The sequence below is a fragment of the Clytia hemisphaerica genome, unplaced genomic scaffold (genome assembly GCF_902728285.1).
Source record: "Clytia hemisphaerica strain Z4C2 unplaced genomic scaffold, Clytia hemisphaerica genome assembly, whole genome shotgun sequence".
NCBI lineage: Eukaryota > Metazoa > Cnidaria > Hydrozoa > Leptothecata > Clytiidae > Clytia > Clytia hemisphaerica.
Window position 1 is genome coordinate 522,409 of NW_027103794.1, and position 20,196 is coordinate 542,604.

At 35.7% G+C, this 20,196-nt stretch overlaps 1 protein-coding gene across 2 annotated transcripts; it reads right to left on the reverse strand.

Annotated features, from left to right (window-relative positions):
- Window positions 1–293: 293 nt before the first annotated feature.
- Window positions 294–20,067, reverse strand: LOC136806300 (acyl-CoA dehydrogenase family member 11-like). Of its 2 annotated transcripts, none has more exons than XM_067062856.1 (15): window positions 19,736–20,067; window positions 12,920–13,152; window positions 12,537–12,636; window positions 11,648–11,762; window positions 10,945–11,087; window positions 10,528–10,602; window positions 8,758–8,832; window positions 7,175–7,269; window positions 4,274–4,373; window positions 3,379–3,519; window positions 3,096–3,188; window positions 2,362–2,439; window positions 1,719–1,926; window positions 1,512–1,578; window positions 294–1,134 (listed from the first exon to the last, which is right to left on the reverse strand). In XM_067062856.1, the coding sequence occupies exons 1-15, from the start codon at window positions 19,928–19,930 to the stop codon at window positions 1,029–1,031; spliced, it is 1,824 nt and encodes a 607-aa protein (XP_066918957.1). In that variant the 5' UTR covers window positions 19,931–20,067; the 3' UTR covers window positions 294–1,028. The 2 variants fall into 2 exon arrangements, with proteins under 2 accessions (XP_066918957.1, XP_066918956.1); XM_067062855.1 differs by lacking the exon at window positions 7,175–7,269 and adding an exon at window positions 7,049–7,143 and having other exon boundaries at window positions 19,736–20,066.
- Window positions 20,068–20,196: the final 129 nt, after the last annotated feature.

Sequence of the window (20,196 nt, forward strand, 5' to 3'; positions counted from 1 at the left end):
TAAATGCACACCACACGAACATAACATTATCTCCACAATATTTTGATTTTTGATATACGAAACAATAAAGTTTTTTTTCGGAATAGCCTAGAGTCCAACTCTTTGGGATGAGTCGACTGCCGAAATTTGCGACGAGTTAACTTCTGAGGCAACGACACGAATTAAAATTTGGAATGACTTCCAAAAGTTTCCGACTTGTGAACTTCTAATGCGACCTGCGGACTTCTAGTACGACGGGACGACTTGAAGGATCGAATTTTGGCGGCGATCTAACTTCATAGAAAAGTGTTCAGTACCATTCAATTATTCCGTTATTTCTTAAAAAAACAAATCCTAAAAATATTAATCTATTTACATAAATTGAAAATTGGGCTCTTCCAGAAAAAATTTGAATATGGGGGGGGGGGGGTGGAGGATATAATAATTTTTGGAAAGGACACCGGACATTAGGAATTTCGACTCCTCCCCCAGAAAACGGATCTTACCCCCGGACAATTATCAGTTGACACCCCGGACATTCAAAATCACCCCTAATCAGAGAAAGTTTGCCCCTAAAAGATTTTTCACTACCCCCGGACAAAATATCCAACATATCCTCCAACCCCATGTACGAAATTTTCTGGAAGAGCCCATTGAAACTTCGCCCACTAATTAATTTGTTGGCAATTTTCCTTGACGGGAGTGCGCGAGAAAAAAGGGGAAAACATGATTTTCTCTGAGAGGTGGCTGAAGAATTTTGGACTGTTATTATCAGACATTTGAAATATGTACATGTCCAAATGGCATGTTTCACCTAAAAATGCTTTTGTTTTCAAAATTCATTTAAATTATGACCAGTTACGTAAGTTTCATGTCAAAACAAGATAACGAGGAAATTTCCAGAAAATAGGATTCTTAAGGAAGAGGACATATGTTAAGGGCGTTCTACAAAAGGCGTGAGGTGTTTTCTAGGGGATCTGAACCAAAGATTAATAAGGGTATTATAAATTACACGACTGCATACTCAAGAAAAGAGATAAAACAGTAAACTAACTATAAATGATGGCATTGTCGTTCTTGAAATCTGTCTTGCTGTATATTCTTTCATTATCCAACGCTTTGTTGATTGGTGCCAGATCATTCAAAAGTGTCCACCTTGAAAAAATGTATAGAAGTCATTAGCTGATTGTTTAATCGATTTTTACCTAGCCGCAGACAAAATGCTAAATCAACATAAACTCTTGTGTCACAGACCCGATGGGTCTCCCTGTAGCCACTAGAAAAATTGGCTAAAATTTCGTCCCGGCTGGGAAAAATAGCCTAAAATTGCATCCCTACTGAAAACTTGTATTTACAACTTTCCAAGAAATCCCCCTTTTTACCAAATATTATGACTATGACTGTTGCTCAGCAAAGGCAATGTGAGAAGAAGTACTTGAAAAAGATGTAATTCACGATATGGTCTCAAACACCACGAAGCTTCATTAAGATAAAGATTCATCAAAAATATCCATAAGCGCCGTATTACTTACCGAATTGCAACTTCAGTTGTTCGTCCATCATCAGGACATCGTGACGCATTGCCGTAAAGTAGAGAAGCTATATAGATGATAAAAGAAGGGAATGATTACAATTTGGTTACATCCGTTGACCCGTTACTTAGGGTCTTTATAGAGCATATCTCAGGCTAAGCTCTCTCCCTACAAGATCCTTGTGAAAAATCAAGGCTAAGTTCTTACCAATATAAGTTCTGGCCAGAGAATAAGAAAAATCACGTGCAGCCGCCATCATGAATGTTTCATCTTTTGTTACAGATAGTTTCGCAAAACTTGAAATATCATTGATAGCCTGAACAATAGATTGGCGTGTAGCCGATAGACCATGGTCAGACGAAGACGGGACAGAGGCTATGTTTGACATACAATCAGCTAGAAGCGCCCTCAAGACCTATAACATAAATGAAAGAAATTACTTTTGACCAAGCATGGGGTCTTACGTTAGCATGTTATTATCTGTGGTGCTGCATGTGCATTTTTGAAGAAGCAGTGCTTTGTCAAATGTAAGTTCATTTCGGAGGAAACCCAGCGCTCAGTAATGGATAATCAGTGCCTTTCGCTGGGCCTTCATGTTGCTTTTGCTTCTTGTTACCACTTGATGAAATATGGTTACAACAAAAAACATAAACAAAATAAAACAGAGTAAATCCATTCCAACTATGAATTGTAGTCCATCTCATAATAATCTGCGGCGGAAACAAAACAGGCCGTAATGCTCAAAACACAAAGCGCTCTTTTGATTGTTGAAAAATTTGATTTTTAATCGTGAAATCATAGAATTGGAGAATTGGCAGTAATAAAGCAATAGATAAATTTGAGTATATACCTCTCCGTTAGTTTTTGTGATGGAACGCAAAACATCCATGCTCAAAACGTTGGTAGTACCTTCCCATATACTGAGAACCTGAAAATTGCCAGAGATGATTAGGTATAAAGAAACTGTTACAAACAAGACGTTTTACCAGCATGATATCAAGATTTGTTTTTCTATTTGGGACTCGGACTCGAAAATAATCATGTAGAAAACCAGGTCAATCCGCCAAAACAATCTCAAACCACCTGATCATTGTTTTACTTCAGCCAACGCAACCTTTATATACTCTGGACATCGTTTCAAAAGTTTCTGATCGGAGATTTTTGAAAGTTGCATCCTAATGTTAGCACTACTTAATGTTAGTAAAAAAAATTTGAACCAAAAATTTCACTGAATTAACCAAAATTAACCAATTTGAAGCCCTGAAGGGGTTAGGGGGGAATCTTTAACCTTTCTCAAGTAACTAAAAGAATAGTGATGCAACACATTTAAAAATTTTGTGTGAGAACCAGAGGGGTCACGTGTTGCGTCATCTTAGGATGTGTTTAGGATGGGAAAAAAGTGGGACAAGCTGGAGTTTTACAAGTTCTTTGATGACTCTGTTGGTCGTTAAATGTTCCCTATTGTTTAAAAATAACCAATCAGTTAAGCATCTTGTAAAAACTCCAGCTCATCCCAAAAAAGTGGATTCATTCCAGTTTTGTATCTAGCACCTTCGGTACTTTCAAATCAATTTATAAACTAACCTGTGCGTCGCGTAAATACTGTGGCAGTCCTGTATCCTCGAGATAACCATGTCCACCGAAACTTTCCAATAGTTCCGAACTTGCTGCTACAGACTGATAAAGAAAATCTAGAGTGAAAAACCAGCAAAAAATGGTGTTTTTCAACTCCAAGAGTCTGTAATCTTCGATGCAGGAAATTTATAGGAAATATAACTATATAATATTTAGTTTTGTAAAAGATCTCAATGAGTGCACGGTTAAAACTTGTGACTACGTTAAGTCCCCATGGAAAATGAACAGATACCTGTTTCCCAGTGTACAGTTTCAACAGCGGGGTTAGGATACGTAGAAGCATCAGTTCATGATCTGTAGCCACCTGGTTTTCCTCTAATCCAAAAAGATGAGCAACTTTCATCAGCATATAGAAACCACCTTCTAATTCAACCTATAATAAACACAACCATTTTACGATAGTGTCTTTCTTTTTCCTAATACGACTTTTGGAGTCCTCCGGGTGGATGAGTTTCTAGGGTTGGCGGATGAGGGGTAAGTGCGAACGGAACCTCCGAAAACCGACCCTTAGAGAGACAAAATTGCTAAAAATTTGGCCCCTAGAGAAACATTTTCACAAATATTTCTTCGATTTTCAGAAAAATACTCTCGACTCCAATACTTTCGACTAGAGTTTGTGAAAAAACCGACCCTTAGAGTGACTTCTTTAGGACTTACTGATTTTTGGAACCCTCAGAGAGACTTAAGAAATGAAAAAACCGACCCTTAAAGTCTGCACATACCACATACCGTAGGTAAGAAGGAAATCAATCATATATTAAAGCTTTGAAGAAGGTCAGTTGTCTAAATTCAGCTCTGATTTCATAATGCAGAAGGGACCTGTTCCTAATTTGATTGCCTGTCACTCAAACAAAAAACTAAAATGAATTGCCCTTAAAATGGAAAATACATATGTTGTAAGTCTGCCAATTCCCTTGTAAGAACCACGGTACAAAAAGGTGCCCCATTTCAACTGTCCTCTTTTCATTTCTATTCTTCACTTCATTGAAAAAATTCCTACTTATGTTTTTTTTCATCGGAAAGGTAAGGTTTTCCTTAAGAATAAGGTGGGAGTCTTATTGTGATAAAGCTAAAGTCTCTCTAACTCGAACCTCTATAACTCGAATGTATCAATAAAAACTGCTTACCTGAATCCTAGCAAGTGTTTGCAGGTGTAAAGGGTTATGAATCAACTTGTGTCCGAAAGCCACTCTTTTTCTTGCAAAATCCTTACTCCAGTTCAATAATCTGATAAGAAAAAATAACTGTTATTATTTCTAGCTTTCCAACTTTTCAATGCAATCTTTGAATGAAAATCTTATATATATCGTGGACCAGTCAAACTATCATTCACCGACTGCTTTTTCCAGGGGGGGGGGGTCGGTACTAAAATCCAAAAAAACATATGAATACTAAAAGGTTTTTTGACAATTTTTGACATACCCCCACCTAATTTTTGAAAAAGGAATTTTAGTACACATGTACTAAAATTATTTTTGACATTTCAGCATAGTGACCACCTAAAATAGGCTTATTTTGACCACCCCCCTGGTTCAGAGAATAGGTCTTTGGACTTTCAACAATAAAATGCCAACTCTGCTCTACTTTAGTTATTGCGAAGATTGATTGGTAATTTTTCACCTCTGATTTACAGCTTGCTATTTCTTTACAAAAACAAAGCATTCAACTTCGAAAACATTTTTTATTCCATAGTATATAAAAGCAGAACATTAAATGCACCCCTGTTTCACAACCCCCGGTGGAACCTTTTTCCTCAGTGGGGATAAAAGTTTCTATTGAAATGCTATATGGGGATAGAAATTTTATTGTTCCAACAAAGTTAAAAAAACCCAATGCTCGGTCAATCCTGGGTCAATAGTTAAATTTCCTAAAATTTGGTGATTTTAAGAACTCATTTACTAAAATTTTTCTTAAATTTCTTGAAGACCCCACCTAATTTGGGATTTTAGTACACATGGTAATAAAATACTTTTAGGCTTTTTTTTAATACCACAACGTCACTAAAAGTCATGATGTCTGAAATTTTAGTACCGACCCCCACTGTAAAAACTCGCTCGGAGATGCTTAGACTAAAAGATTGACAAAGCTGGAAAATGCTTGAAGGATGCTTTTATTATAAGCAAATTTTAGGGAAATTCCGAAACTCAGTAAAATTCTAGCCGAAATCAGAAAATATGTGCAATGCTTATAAAAAACACATGTTTATTGAGCACTAGAGCTGACAAGAGAGTTCGAAAATAGACTTTGTTAGTTAAATACCCCGTATTTTATGAAAGCGGCTTGACAGTACAGGCATAAGTGTAAATGGAAAAGGGTGTAAAAATCATCATGAATGATTGATATCGCCGGATAGAGCATGAAATTCTAAGCAAAAGAATGTACTAAAAGGGGAAGAGGGACTACCCTTATTGGTATTATATTTCGCGTGTTACAAAATTTCGCGGCTACTTAATTTCGCGATTTTTAGGCCAAGATTCGCGAAATTTGAATACCGTTTAATTTTTTCAAAAATACAAAATCGCGAAATTAAATACAGGCGAAAAATTTAAAAGATAGGTCCAAAATCGAAAATACTTATTTGTTACACTTAGTTACAGGGGGGGGGGGGTCGGTACTAAAATCCAAGACATATATGAGTACTACAAGGTTTTTTGACGATTTTTGACATACCCCACCTAATTTTTGAAAAAGGAATTTTAGTACACATGTTTATTTTGACATTTTAGCATAGTGACCACCTAAATAAGGCTTATTTTGGAATTCGGTTCGAAGAATGCGGGTCTTTGGACTTTCAACAAAATGTCAACCCTGGTTATTTAAGCTGTCAATGAACCTGGTCTATCTCTATCTATTCTAGATAAAGACTCAGAAACAGTCAAGACACTTGCTCTACTTTAGTTATTGCAAATATTGATTGGTTATTTTCTAATTTTCTAATTTACAGCTTGCTATTTCTTTTCAGTCTAGTTATCCACGGTTTTTTACAAAAAACAAAGCATTCAACTTCGAAAACATTTTTTATTCCATAGTATATAAAAGCAGAACAATTAAATTGAAACATGGGTGTTTCACAGCCCCAGAGGAACCTTTTCCTCGGTTGAGATAAAATTACCTATTGAAATACTAATTGGGATAGAAATTCTATTGTTCCAAAGTTAAAAACCCAGTGGGGATATGGTTTTGGAGTGAAATTTTTAAACATGGAATTTTGAGTGGAGATGAAATCAAAGTCAATTTCCCAGTGGGGCTGAAATTCAAGGTTATTTTACCACCGGGGAAAAAATTTTTGCTTAATTTGTGACACAGGAACGTATTTAAATCTTATATAGAGAGTTTTTATTTTTTCATTTTGCCTAAAATGCTCAGTCAATAGTTAAATCTCCTAAAATTTGGTGGTTTTCAGTACTCATGTACTAAAATTTTTCTTGAATTTCTTAAAGACCCCACCTAATTTGGGATTTTAGTACACATGGTAATAAAATGCTTTTAGGCTTTTTTTGTAATACCACCACGTCACTAAAAGTCATGATGTCTGAATTTTAGTACCGAACCCCCCCTGTTAGTTACTGTATTTTTATTACTATTTTTGGTATATGTTTACACCCAATACGTTGTGTTTCAAGCGAAATCAGTCATTTTCTTTCTTTATTCCCACTTTTTGAAAATGCCCAAATTAGTGAATCGCGAAATTTAATACACGCGAAAAACGTTTCCTCGAAAAAATTTCGCAAATCGCGAACTTTAGTAACACGTGAAATACAATACCAATAATTGTAGTATATGTTCGTAGTGAACCCTTTGTTTATACTTCAATAAAGATAAAAAAGACCCTATCAGATCGACTGCTGTTTAGTAGTAAATTTGATGTTGTTCAAACTCAGAAAAATCTAAAGGAAACAAACCTTCGAGTATTCGAAACAGCCATTATGGAATTATGGATTCGAGTCACTGTTAACATGGGCGAAATAGAAGCGATACCACGCCCTTCTTTCGATACCTAAAACAAAAAAACTCGAAAAGAAACAAACCTTCGGATGTTCGAAACTGCACTTATAGAATTATGGATTCGAGTCACTGTTAGCATTGGCGATATTGAAGAGATACCACGCCCTTCTTCTGATACCTGAAAAAGTGTAGAAAAAAAAGGCCATGTAGTCTTGACCATTTCCAGACTACAATTCAAAAAAACAACTACGAAAGAAGAAAAGTAGACGATGCTATTGTCCGTTAGAAGGTCAGTAACCGCGGGAAAAAATGTCGGAGTTCAAATGAAATGGTTTCAATATGACCGATCCCTCCAAAGCTTTCTTACTTATGGCAAGCTTTAAGGGCTCTGACCATAGTCGAAAATTGATTCAAGTATTTGAACATAAAAGTGATGTTTTAGGTTCTTGAACATTTTTAACAAAGAACTGCCTTTACAAATTGCTTTTCAATCAAATCCCTCAAGAGTAATTACTCTTGTCTCCCGAATAGACGGGGGGGGGGGTCCCGATCCGATAAGCAGGGGTGATGGAATAAGAGGGGGGGGGTAATTTGAAGACAGAATTTTTTTTAACTGATATCAATTTCAACAACAAAAAAGAAACTTTAACAAATAACACGTAAAATAAGAACCATTACTAACAAAAAGCAAAATGGGGGGGACGTCTTTTCGGGAGACAAGGAGTAAGAATTTAATTGTAAAAATTATGTTATGAACTTTAAAAAGACGTTAATAATATGTTGCATCACCTTCTTCTATAAAAAGTGCTAAGTTTTAATGGGTAATTAACCTTTTTGTTTCGAATTTTTTTCAAATTGTCCGCATAGAATTGAACTGTTTTAAATTTTTCGGATAAATTTTCTAAATATGCATCAAAAGTTATGGCTATTTTTCTATGCAAAATTGGGACGGAAAATTGGTCAAAAAGCACTATTTTCATGATTTTGAAGCAAAAAGCTTTTAGAAAAATTTTCCGAAAAAGTAATTTTAGTTCGATAAAAGATACACCATCTACCGCGACAAAATTTTCAAAATGTTTTTTCTTCGCCGAAACTAAGCTCTTCAAAGTTGAAATACTCTTCTTCGCGAAAGTCTTCATTTTCTTCTTCATCAAATCTTTTCATTGTGATTCTTAAATTTTCAGACTCAAGGATAATTGGCCTAACAGAAAATGTATAACATGCCACAGTTTTGTATGCTGCATCAAGCAGAACTTTATATTTTGTAAGTGGCAAATACTAAAAATTCACTATGGTTAGAGCCCTTGAGTACTATTACATCTGCAATTAAAACAATAAAAACAATTAATTTTCGCGGGGATTAAATTACGCGGATTTCGAGGATTTGGGTGTCATCCGCGAAACGGTGTCCCAATGGAAATTTAGAAATGTTAACTGGCATCAATGAGCTAATGATGTGTATTTCAACAATCAGTATAGTATGATTTGGCGTAAAAAGACACAATTATGAAAACATTATCTCCCGATAATGCCATCCGCGAAATTAAGTCCCAGCGAAATCTTCAAATTTCGCGGATGAGCTCAAACGCGAAATTTAATCCCCGCAAAAATTTATCCCGTTTTCGTAGATTGGCTGGTATGAGAAACAAAAATAGATATTACCTACCTGATAAGCTTTGGTTCCTTCTAAAATCATTTCAGCAGTTGGCATTTGTCGTGTGCCAAGTTTCTTCTTTAATTTCTGAAATGTCAAAGAGATTGTCGCTTGCTCAGTCCTTGGTCATTGAAAAGCGATATACAGTCAACTCTCTCTCTAATTCGAATCTCTGTTATTCGAATCTCTCTGTAATTCGAAATAAAATATGGATCCCCTCAGCTGGAAAGATATTTAAATTATTCTCTGTAATTCGAATCTTTCTTTAATACGAATATTACACCAGTAATATAGTAGTAAAGTAATAGTAACAGTAAACAAGCAACATGCTGAATGGACCTACCTAATGATTAACATCAGATGAAAATAAGAAAAAAGTGACAATAATTGTACAAAAATTCAGAATGGAAAAATAAAGCTTGTGTGTTGAATAATGTAAAATGGTAAAAAGGAATTTCCCCAAATACGAAAATCACTTAAACCATTCAGGTTCAAAAAACCTTTTAAGCTGTTTTTGGCCCAAATTTGCCCAAAATAATTTCCGTCACATTTTGGGCATTGCCATTTTGCATCATTGTTGAAAAAATCAGAAAAAAATTATGAGTCAACATTGAGAAATGCTATATTTTCTTATTTGGTTAAAGCGAATTTCCCCAAAATACGAAAATCCGTCTTTTAAGGCGAATAAGAATTTCCCGGGAAAAACCACTTCAGTCATTCTTTAGAGAATCTTGCCACCCCATCTTTGTACAAAAAAATCAGCCGAAAAAAAAAAAAAAGTAATAACAGGATTTTGCACAAAGTCCAAAAAACCCTTTTTAGGCAGTTTTTGGCCCAAATTTGCCCAAATATATTTATTTTCGAAAATCTGGCTCCGTCACATTTTAGGCATTGCCATTTTGCATCATTGTGCAAAAAATCAGAAAAAAAATAATGAGTCAACATTGTTATTTTAAAAGCTATATTTTCTTATTTGGTTAAAGGGAATTTCCCCAAAAAATACGAAAATCCGTTTTTTAGGGCGAATAATAAGAATTTTCCGGGAAGGAAAAACCACTTCAGCCATTCTTTAGATTTAGAGAATCTTGCCCTCCATCTTTGTACAAAAAATCAGAAAAAAGTAATGACAGGATTTTGCACAAAGTCCAAAAAACCCTATTTTTAGGTAGTTTTTGGCCCAAATTTGCCCAAATAAATTTTTTCTCAAAAATCGGGTTCCGTCACGTTCTGGGCATTGCCATTTTGCATCATTGTGCAAAAAATCAGAAAAAACTAATGAGTCAATCTTGAGAAAAGCTGGTAACAGACGGACGGACGGACGGACGGACGGACGGACGGACGAACGAACGGACGGACGGACGAACGGACATGGGTTAATTTATAGAACCTCCACCGGGGCACCCGGAGGTAGGTCCAAAAATTTTAGTCCATTGAAGATCGAATTAGAGAGTCAATTGCAACCGTGAATGATAGTCCCCTTGAGGGAAAAATTCTTAATTAAGACAAAATTCTCAGACCCGATAGGATTTTTCAGCCAGTGGGGGTAAAAATAACAGACAGAAACTCGATGAGGATTGATACTGCTGTTTTTAAGTCAGAAAACTCTATGGGGATGGAAAAAATGGCATAATATTTTGCAGTAAGGATTTGTTGATTCGGTTATTTTTATTGGGGACAAAAATTGAAGTATAATTTTCCACTGGGGAAGAAATTTAGGCCGATTTTTCCAGTGGGAGGGGGTCCTACCGGGTCTGTATAAAGTACGAAAGATTTATGATATACCTCCATTCTAATGCCATTCAAACGACCTTCTTTATCCCGTGTTTCCAAATAAAACATGGTCAGGCCTTTTGTACCCTAAAAATACAATTGTACAGAAACAAATAGCAAGAAACCAAGCAGACATAACTTTTCATTAAGATAACTGGAACAAATGGAAATGTTTGTCATTTTGGGACATTTTTTTACATGTCGCTGGCCCAAATTTCTATCCACCTAGATTGAGAGGCTCTGATCTTTTTGTTTTTTAAAGCACTTTGAAAAAAATATCAATAATGATTTATCTCTGATTGAGGAACCAAACTGAATTTATTTCGACTTTTATAGTCATCGTCAGGCTAAAAACAAATAAATAAGAATAAGTTTTTGGGTCGGGGAACAAGTTATTTTGATAAAAAGTCTTTTCCCCGATAGAATTACCTCCTTAGTTTCATCATTTTCATCTTCTATTCGTGCCAATGTCATCGCCATGTTTGCATCAGTAGCAGATGTGAACCATTTGAATCCGTATAATTTGTAAGAACCATCTGACTGACGCACAGCTCTTGTCTGTGTTGCATTCCCTTAAATTGTAGGGTATTCGTATGTATACATTTTCAAGAATTTTCGAAAAACTTCTACTTCAAAAACTCTTAAAAAACTTAATTTCTAAAGCCCCTTTTAAAATATAAAAGTCTTCTTTCAATAAAAGTACATAACTTAAAGTTTCGTGCTTCTGCACTTGTTCAAACGTACAAGAGATGTGATTTGTATGTGGAAAAAATCTGCGTGTAAAAGTTAAAAAAACGTTTAGAAAAAATAATGAGATAATTAGATAATTAAAAAAACTGTTCAAACAAGGGGTAATAAAAGCAATAAAAAATCAATAAAAATACTATTTTGAGTCCGGTGGGACAATGATTTAAAGCCCCATTTATGTTAAAACACCTTTTTGAAATCACCTCTGTAGCCTTTTTAAGTAAAAGGACGATTAATTTTTTATAAAATATCACATCATCCATTATCATGTCTCGACTAATACCCTAAGCCTTGACACATTGTAACTGCTTTCCATGTAGACAACTGCTTGGTTTTCAGACTGGGCCCCATGGGGAATGGAAGGGATTTTAATTATGTGACCTACCGACATCAGATCCTCCCTTTTTCTCGGTCATCCATTGACCAGACGTCCAAAACAAGTCTGGATCGTTTGAAGTTAAATGAGAATATGCTTGTTGGAATACATCCTCTTTTCTTGACTATAAAACGTAAAAGTGAGTTGTAATACTCAATGTTTGACATTTTTCTTAGGTATTGTATTTTGTCTTCGAGTATTAGACAAAAAAAGTTCGAAAAAGACACATATTTCTTTAATCTCTTTCTTATAATTGTTTGCGTTCTCTTATTCGACGTTTTACTATTCGACATTATTGAAAGCCACCGTCAACAAGAAAATCTCATTTAAACGAGGCTCTACAATTCGATGTTCTCCTTTATTCGGTGAACCGTCGTGAGTAAGAATCGAACCATTGGTATCCAGTACAGGAATTAAGGATTATGGCCACTTTACCACAAAAACTCAAAAGATTGTAGGGTGAAAAATCAAATCAAAAATACAATAGAGTCTCCACATCTCGATTGGTAAGGGAGTTGCAGAGTTTATTAGTTGACAATACTTCCCTTTTTTCTGAAAAAGTGAAATAAGAGCAATATACACAAGTCCCACTTGAAAATCGAATCAGAGAGCGTCAATGGTATGTAAAAAAAATTAAACATTGTATAATTTGTTTTAAAAGAACCCGATATGAAATAGTTCATATTTTTATAAATTTCTGTGCGACTTCAAAACTTGATACATATTTCATAAACCACAAATGATAGCGAAACTGAGCGAAAGCATATTTGTTTTCAGAGAAGATTTACTCAAACGTGGAAATTAACATGATCAAAGTATGTGTGACCTCCATGGTTGATTGCAGAGGACCTTAAAACCTTAATTACTAATCAAAAAAGACCTAATATTTATAATCAACCTTCAATATGGATGCTGCACCATCTGTCATCGCCAAAGGACATGAATACAATCCACTTGACGGGGAAAATAAATACAGTTTGGCCACTTGAAGTGTTCGACTATAACAAATAAAGAAAAATACATTATAGGCATTTCTAAAATATTTAACAGTTAACTAAAATTTTCGTGAACATTGGTGACGAGTTTTTAGCCAAATATAAAACAGTTCAAAACATTCAAAATGACATTTCTTGAATCGCAGGGCCATGCTCCTCCCCCAATGGAGAGGGACGGTTAAATATCATAATGCAAAACCGTAAGAAAGGGTCAACTCCTAATTTCTTGTTTATATACCTGATAATATCACTATCATATATATGCACAATCATAAGAAAAGTTCACCTCCAAATGCCTTGCTTATTCTCATATGGGATGGATATAAGTTTCTCCTCAGCAGCTACATCATGTAGTTTCTTCCACGAGGGATGTGTCTGTATATGGTCAATACGTTCTCCCCAAGCACTGTACTGGTGTAATGTAGGTTCATAGTTACTGACGTCTTGGTGATATGCTAATACTTCTGTTGCTACCCTTTGACCAAAGTTGACAAGATCAGGTCGGACTTCCTTGTAGATCTATAGAGGGAATACTTATTATCTAATTTATAATTTGTGATCTGGTGATACATTAAAAGAAGTGTGTGCTACTTAAAAATCAAAACAAAAACAGAAGTGGAGTTAAAAAATTCAAAACATCAGTTTATAAATACAGCATTGTAGAAAAATTTTGGCTTTGATTTAAAAAAGTTTTTGCATAAGGGAATCGTGTATTTATCAAAGCAGTATCATTCAAAATTTCATGTTGTATCTCCTTGGGATGCCGGAGATATGAGTGGATTTTATTCACGTATCTTAACAAACATATTGAAAAATCTCTCTCCCTCTTTCCGTATGTGCTTATAATTAAAAGTCAAATGAAAATTTTCCCTCACTCGAAATAAAAGAATACAGGTGTTGAAAGATTGTTGTGATTTTTTCAGGCCATTATATTCACTAGTACACCCTTCCTTTAATAATATAATTTCCTTTGAAATTGTACTTTATTTATAATAATATTGTATTTTGTTATAATAGAATATTTTGTATTTTTTGGAACTAATGTTTCGCTTTTTGAAAACTTTGTTATAAAAGAAAATAGAAAAATATTCCCTTTTGACACCTTTTTTTGACTTCACACATTGTCTTTTATACAGTGTGTGAGCTAGGTGAGCTAGGGAAAATACAGTGAGTTAAAAAAAATTTAAACATTGCAAATAAAGTTATTTAAAATTTGATCAATTATTATTATTTTAATTTCTATTTAGATGTAAATTTTGTAGGTTTATTAGGGAAAATATATTAGATGATCTTGTCAAACATCTTTTTCATTTCTGAGCTGCTCAAAACCATTTAACATTATAAAAATCTGTTCTATTGCCTTCATTATTTCTTATTTCTTGTTAGAATTGTAATTGAGATAGCCACAAAATATGGCTCTGACTTTTTTCCATATTGTTAGGGAGTGAGCCAGACACACCCCTTATATAACTTTATAAAGTAACAAGATTATAAATTTTTTGTTCGAAAGATGTTTGTTTTTTCATTTCTGAAACATCCTTTGTCTAAATAAAGATAATTCCGAAAAAGTCATTAAGCGTAAAATAATTTAACAAGATTTTTAAGCCAATCAAAATTAGAGCGCTGAAATATGTGCTAGGTCTCTCCTGACAACCATAGATGTTGATGAGGCCTTCATCATATAAGAAAGGTTGGATTTAATAAACAAGTCTTTTGTTGCCAGGTATCTTTTGGCTATAATTACTTTAAATGAGATAAACTTTCGCGGGGATTAAATTTCGCGGATTTCGCGGATTTGGGTGTCATCCGCGAAAATCCAAAGTTGACATGTCTTTTTTTTTTTTTTTTTTTTAAATAATGTATATATTACTGCTGTGGAATAAGTACTGGTTGAAATATTAAAACAGAGAAAAAACAAAGGGTTAGAAAATAGTAAAAGAATGATATAAGCAGTAGCTTCAGTGATAATAATATCCTCCAAGCTTTCAGTTTTCTGCTTTTTGAGCACACGAGACCCACGTAAACATAAGACTGTGGATCTAATCAGAGCAAAAGCAAGTTTTGTTCTTATCCAGTTTAAGGTCTGATTAAACAGTTCATCCCTCTTGTCGGAAATCAGGATAGCTAAAGATTTGATGAAATTTGAGGCTTCTCTAGCGGTTCCCCCGTTGGTTGTGAAGATTAGGGGTGTGAAGGATCCTTGTTCCACGTTTATGATTCGATGGTTATAGTGGGTTTTCTTCTGCCTTTCATTTGCTTCGAAAGCGCTTTTGAGGCTCTTCCTACAGTACCGTTGAGCGTAGGCATTGAATACCCTGACATCAAAAAATGCTCTCTGGCCTCTAGTCCAGAAACCCATAGCGCTTATATCAGCTCTTACTCCGGGTTCGGTGATTGTTCCGGTTAGCAGGTCCTCCCCTGTAAGTGGCTCGAGTTGTGGTTCTATTGTGACGTCTTTCTTGACATCACTGATCCCTGTGTCCCTGAGTTCGTTATGCCTCTGGTAGACAAAACCCCCTTTGGCACAGGATAAGACATGCTCGACAGTGTAAACTTTACCACATGCACAGTGAGTAGGCAAGTGTTTCAATTGCCATCTGTAACGTACTATAATTGTGTCAAAAAACTCTCTTCGATAATACAAAGTTCTCATTTTTCAGGGGTAATGCTGTCAGCCAGTTTGACGCTCCTTGGGCTTGGACTAGATCGTTTGCTCTAAGCTCGTCCTGGTTCATCTGGGATCTGATGTCCTGTAGCAGTGTTTTCTGTCTTGCTTCTTTCTCACGTGTTACTTTGTATTTGGTGGTTGCGTTTAGTGGGTTGCAGTTGAGCTCCTTTTGTTGGTTGACTATGTCAGTTTTGAGCTGGTGGCTGACTCTTCTTGAGTTGCTATGCTCGATATCGGAGATCTCAGATAGGATGGGCATACCCAAACCCCCCAACTTCACCGGTAGACAGAGGAGCTTCCTTTCCATCTGGTTGCAGTGATGTCCTTCTGTCAAAGCTGGTATAAGATGCTGGTCTATTGCGCCGTCTAGGGGCTTCAGTAGATCGGAGATGTCATCCAAGACTCGAATATGATAGGTGAAATTGTGAATGAACCCACCTGCAAAAGCACTGTATGCACACTGTATTAAAATGTATTTTATATGAAGAAATATAGCACATTGAAGCATTTAAAAAAATGACCATACCGTTGACTTTTTCATTAAAGCCTATATACAGGCACAACAGAAAGTGACTTGGCTGATAGTTCGATAATCTTCTTGACTTCTTGACCCAATCTGATACTTTAGACTTAAGGTAATCAGATTTGAAATGTTCAGTTCCTAAAAAGCCACCAAGGTATTTCCGACCATTTGTTGTTATATTGATATTGGTTCCCTCAAAAAGTTCTAATGCTTCAAGGTACTTGTTCTCTTTTACAATCAGCCAAGATTTGCTAGCCTTAGGATGATAACCAAGGTAGGGTCCAAGTCTTTTTATTTCTGACCATTTCAAGAGGTTAGCAAGCTTACCACCACCAGCAAGATCATCTGCAACTGCAGCTTCTTTGACGTTCCTCGATAGCGGGTCCTCTTTCAATAAATCTAGCAAAGGTACCAACCCTAGGGCATATGCAGGCATAGCCATTGGATCGCCTTGGGTGGTTCCTTCACTTGATGACAGTTCGGAGTCTCCAGTGACAAAGAGTCTAGAATTTTTACTGTAACAGTTTAGTATATATGTTGAGATTGCTGGGCAGCGAAATTTAGTGTTGTGCAGAAAAGGATCTCGTTTCAAGGTGTTAAAAGCGTTACAGGCATCTACAAGAAGGATGTTATCTTCTTCACTAAAAATTTCATTCATAGCGTGTACTGCAGCTTCACTACCTGCCTGTTGGCCGGCACACACTTGCAGTGAGCCTGCTGCTTTCATAATGTCCCCTTTAATGGTAGATATCAAAACTTTTCCAAAAATGCGCCTGATCACCTCTCCAATTTCGATTGGGCGAACCCCTGGATTTTTGTCAAGGGGAATCAGTTGACAAGCTATAAAAGCTTCAATGTTTCTTTGGTCCATTGCTGGGTCCAGTTTTGTGCGACAAAGAATTTCAAGCATGTTTGCCAGAGAAGGTCAGATCCAACATTGCCATAATTCCTGGAGGCCAAGATTTGTCTCCATCCGTCTGCATCAAGAGCGGAAGGTCCAGCAGATCCTTTGGTTTTGAGGGCGGCCGAAAGAATTGCTGGTCCATTGATAGCTTAAAAAACAATAGGGTCTATTTTAGTAATGTCCCCGGTTAGAAGAGTTTCTATTGACGATTCTGAACGATCAGGGTGAAGTTCATGAAGTGTTCTTAGGGTTTCATCATTTAGTTCAAGTACACCATTGTTAGAAGCTTCTTCAATTACGCGTAGGGCAGTTTTATATTTCCTATGAGCATGTGCTTAGTGAATTCGGAGGTGGTAGATTTTTTAGGAGCTTTATTCATAGTGACAGGTATTCGAGATTGTATTTCTTTTGCTTCTTGTAAAAGTCTATCAAAATCAGCTTTTTGCCACCAGTCAATCCTTCTCAAAAGTGCAATCGAATGTTCCTTGCTTCCTGAACGAGCGTGAGGAGAAGATTTGGCATGCACATTAGCATTTTGATAGAAATACTTGACAGATCTGAGGAGTTATTGTTCCAATAATTTATAACTTTAGCCATTTCCGATATGTAATAGTTATCGGACAGTTGCGAGTACAATATGAGAAATATTTTACGAGTTCCGAGATTTTACCGTACAATATTTTCCGAGCCTTTAGACGAGGAAAATATACGGAAAATCCGGAACGAGTGAAATATTTCCATATTGTACTAGCAAATTTCTGATAACTGGTTTATTGGTGACCCAAAAAATGCACTTTTTGTGTTGGAGGACAATTTTGTAGCAAAGTGACGTTAGATTGCTTCTACCGCTACAATGCAACAACATCTTTTTGTCAATTTATATTTTTACATGTAAAATACAAGACATATTATACTCTTTTTAACCAATCAGATTGCAGATATTTTTTGAATCGCCAATAAAAAGAGTTTCCCTGTAGAAAACAATTTCATTGTAGCAGTTGTCGAAAAAAGTGCGGAGGTCAATCAAAGTAAGGCTACCAAGTAAAGTTTTTGGTGTTGTATTATTGGTTTTGGAGTTTCCCGTGGTTTGGCTTTGGGTAGTTTTGGTAGGATTGGTTAGTTCAATAGGTGGAGGTTGCGAAGTGGGTTCGGTTGGTTTGTGGTTACGAATGGTAGAGTGGCAATTAGGTAAGGTAGTAGTGGTAGAGGAGGTGGTTGATTTCTTTCTTGTGCAACTGTTCTTATGGTTGGATCGGCCTCCCTTAGTTGTAAATTCTCTACCACAAATGTCACATGGAAAACAAATATCTGTAGACGGTTCTGTAGTCTGTGATAGTTGCGAAAGGGGTAGAATTTTATCTGTTGGTTCATGGTTGTTAGTGTTGCATGTTCACACACCAAAACACCAAACACCGTCGTCTGTTTAGGTGAGCAAAGGCAATATAGAGCCGTACATCAACCATCGACTTTGTTTTGTATCGATTTCACTTACCGCTGCCCTCGATATCCTCCGATACATAAACTCAGTAATGTGGCCGCCATACAGGCCATCACGAAGGCGTGCAGCCTCTTAGCGCCTAGAGCGTGTGTTTTTTATGAATAAGGAAGGGAAACATGGCTAAGCGCGCAGATTATTTTTATCACGTGACTTAAAGCGTAATACTGTAAAGTTGTAAAATTTTAAGGATGGTCACGAGAGAGTTACGAGGAAGTTTGCATGCGTTTCGTGTGCTGTGTATTAAACTGCTTATAATTTGGCTGTTTTTTTAATTGAAAGGATTGCAATGTTTATTGAACTTCTAGTTTGATGGATGAACTTGTTTGATAAGAATGATACCAAGAATTTCATTCAAGGTTTGTTTTGATTATTTTCCAGATCCGGTCAGCCTAGACAAATGTTAAATTTTGTTTCTGCGCAAATTCGTCACATTTTGTCTCGATAGCCTCATACCTACGGAACTTATCCTTAGAGGCAGTCGAGCAAGAACAATAGAAAAAATCTTTATTTGGCTTTGTAGAAAAATTGCAAAATAGAAACTCGCTTAAATTCACAATACTGATTCTTTACCCCAAAACGAAACTTTTCTATTTTGTAAATCTTTCTTACACTTCCCCATTCGTAAAATATAGAGTACTTTCGTTTTCCCCCAAACTTACGAGGGAAAAAAGTTAAGACCACGTGTTGTCCTCGCGGACTTCCCCAGCGTAATTTATTTGTGTGATGTCATAATGTTATTGTTCTCTTTCTCAGATTATTACCAACGGCATTTCAATCGCTTACGGGATTGGACAATGGTTGACAATAGATCGTGACGTATAACAATCCAATGACGCGCGACGCGAATGAATGAAAGTTCATTTTGGGTGGCTTGATAACACTTGTAATTTCTTTATTTTTCTAGTGTATTTTGTTTTTTCGTTTTAGAAGAAGGACTATACGGTAGAAATAAGGTTTTATACTATTATTTTTAAATTTGATATTTTAAATGCCTATTTTAAAGAAAATTTCGTAAGTGGGCGGAAAATAAAAACGCCTTTGTTTTGAACGCCTGACTGCCAAAATCTCGGGATTCTGGGACTTCTTTTGAGACGGGGGTTAGACATGAAAACAAAGAACTAAGTAGAATCGACTTTTTCAAACTTAAAATACAATGTAAAATATTTTTGAAATCAAAAATTATATTTAACGATTATATTGAAAAGTAATAATTCGTTATAAGGAAAGATAACTTGTGTGGAAAAGAAAGTCTTCATTAGCTATTGACCCCCGGATTTTTCATCGCATAATTTCTACGGGAAATCGAAAGTAATTTCATTTGGCTTGTGATGTTTGAGAGCTTGGATGTTGGGAAGCTGCAAGGATAAAGGTAAACAAATTATAGTCTTTTTTCTGAAAGAAAATTCAACATTTGTCAAGGCTGCCGGTGTCGACTTTTAAGAATAATAGAAGACGCATGTCGATATTAGACAATTCTACGGTATGAAAGAAAACTAAGAAAATTCAAACCTGATCTGGTAGCACTGACTTTAGATGTTTGTCCAACAATTGATCATCTTCAAATTGATTTTTCAATACAGGATTTTCCTGGAAAAAATCCCCAGTTTTACTCCCTGAAAAAACTGTCTTGCTTCGTTGCAAAATATTGTTTAATAACAATTTTTTATTGATTTTTGCAGTCGACCTCATCTGAGAGGAAATCATGGCTTAGGTTTCATCCACCCAACTTTTAGTACTAAAACGAAGATAGGTTTTTCTTCTTGTTTATAACTTTTCATTTAACAACAACAATATTACAACTTTTCGTCAGAAAATTTTGTTTTGAAGCCGCCATCATGGTCAAAGTCCATATATGATAGCTAGTAAACCAATAGCATTTATTTTCCAAAGTAGAAAATTTTTCTAAGCCATACCCTGTGTTTTTTTTTAATGAGAAAAAGTATTGGTTGCTAAGTTAGACAGGAATTTCC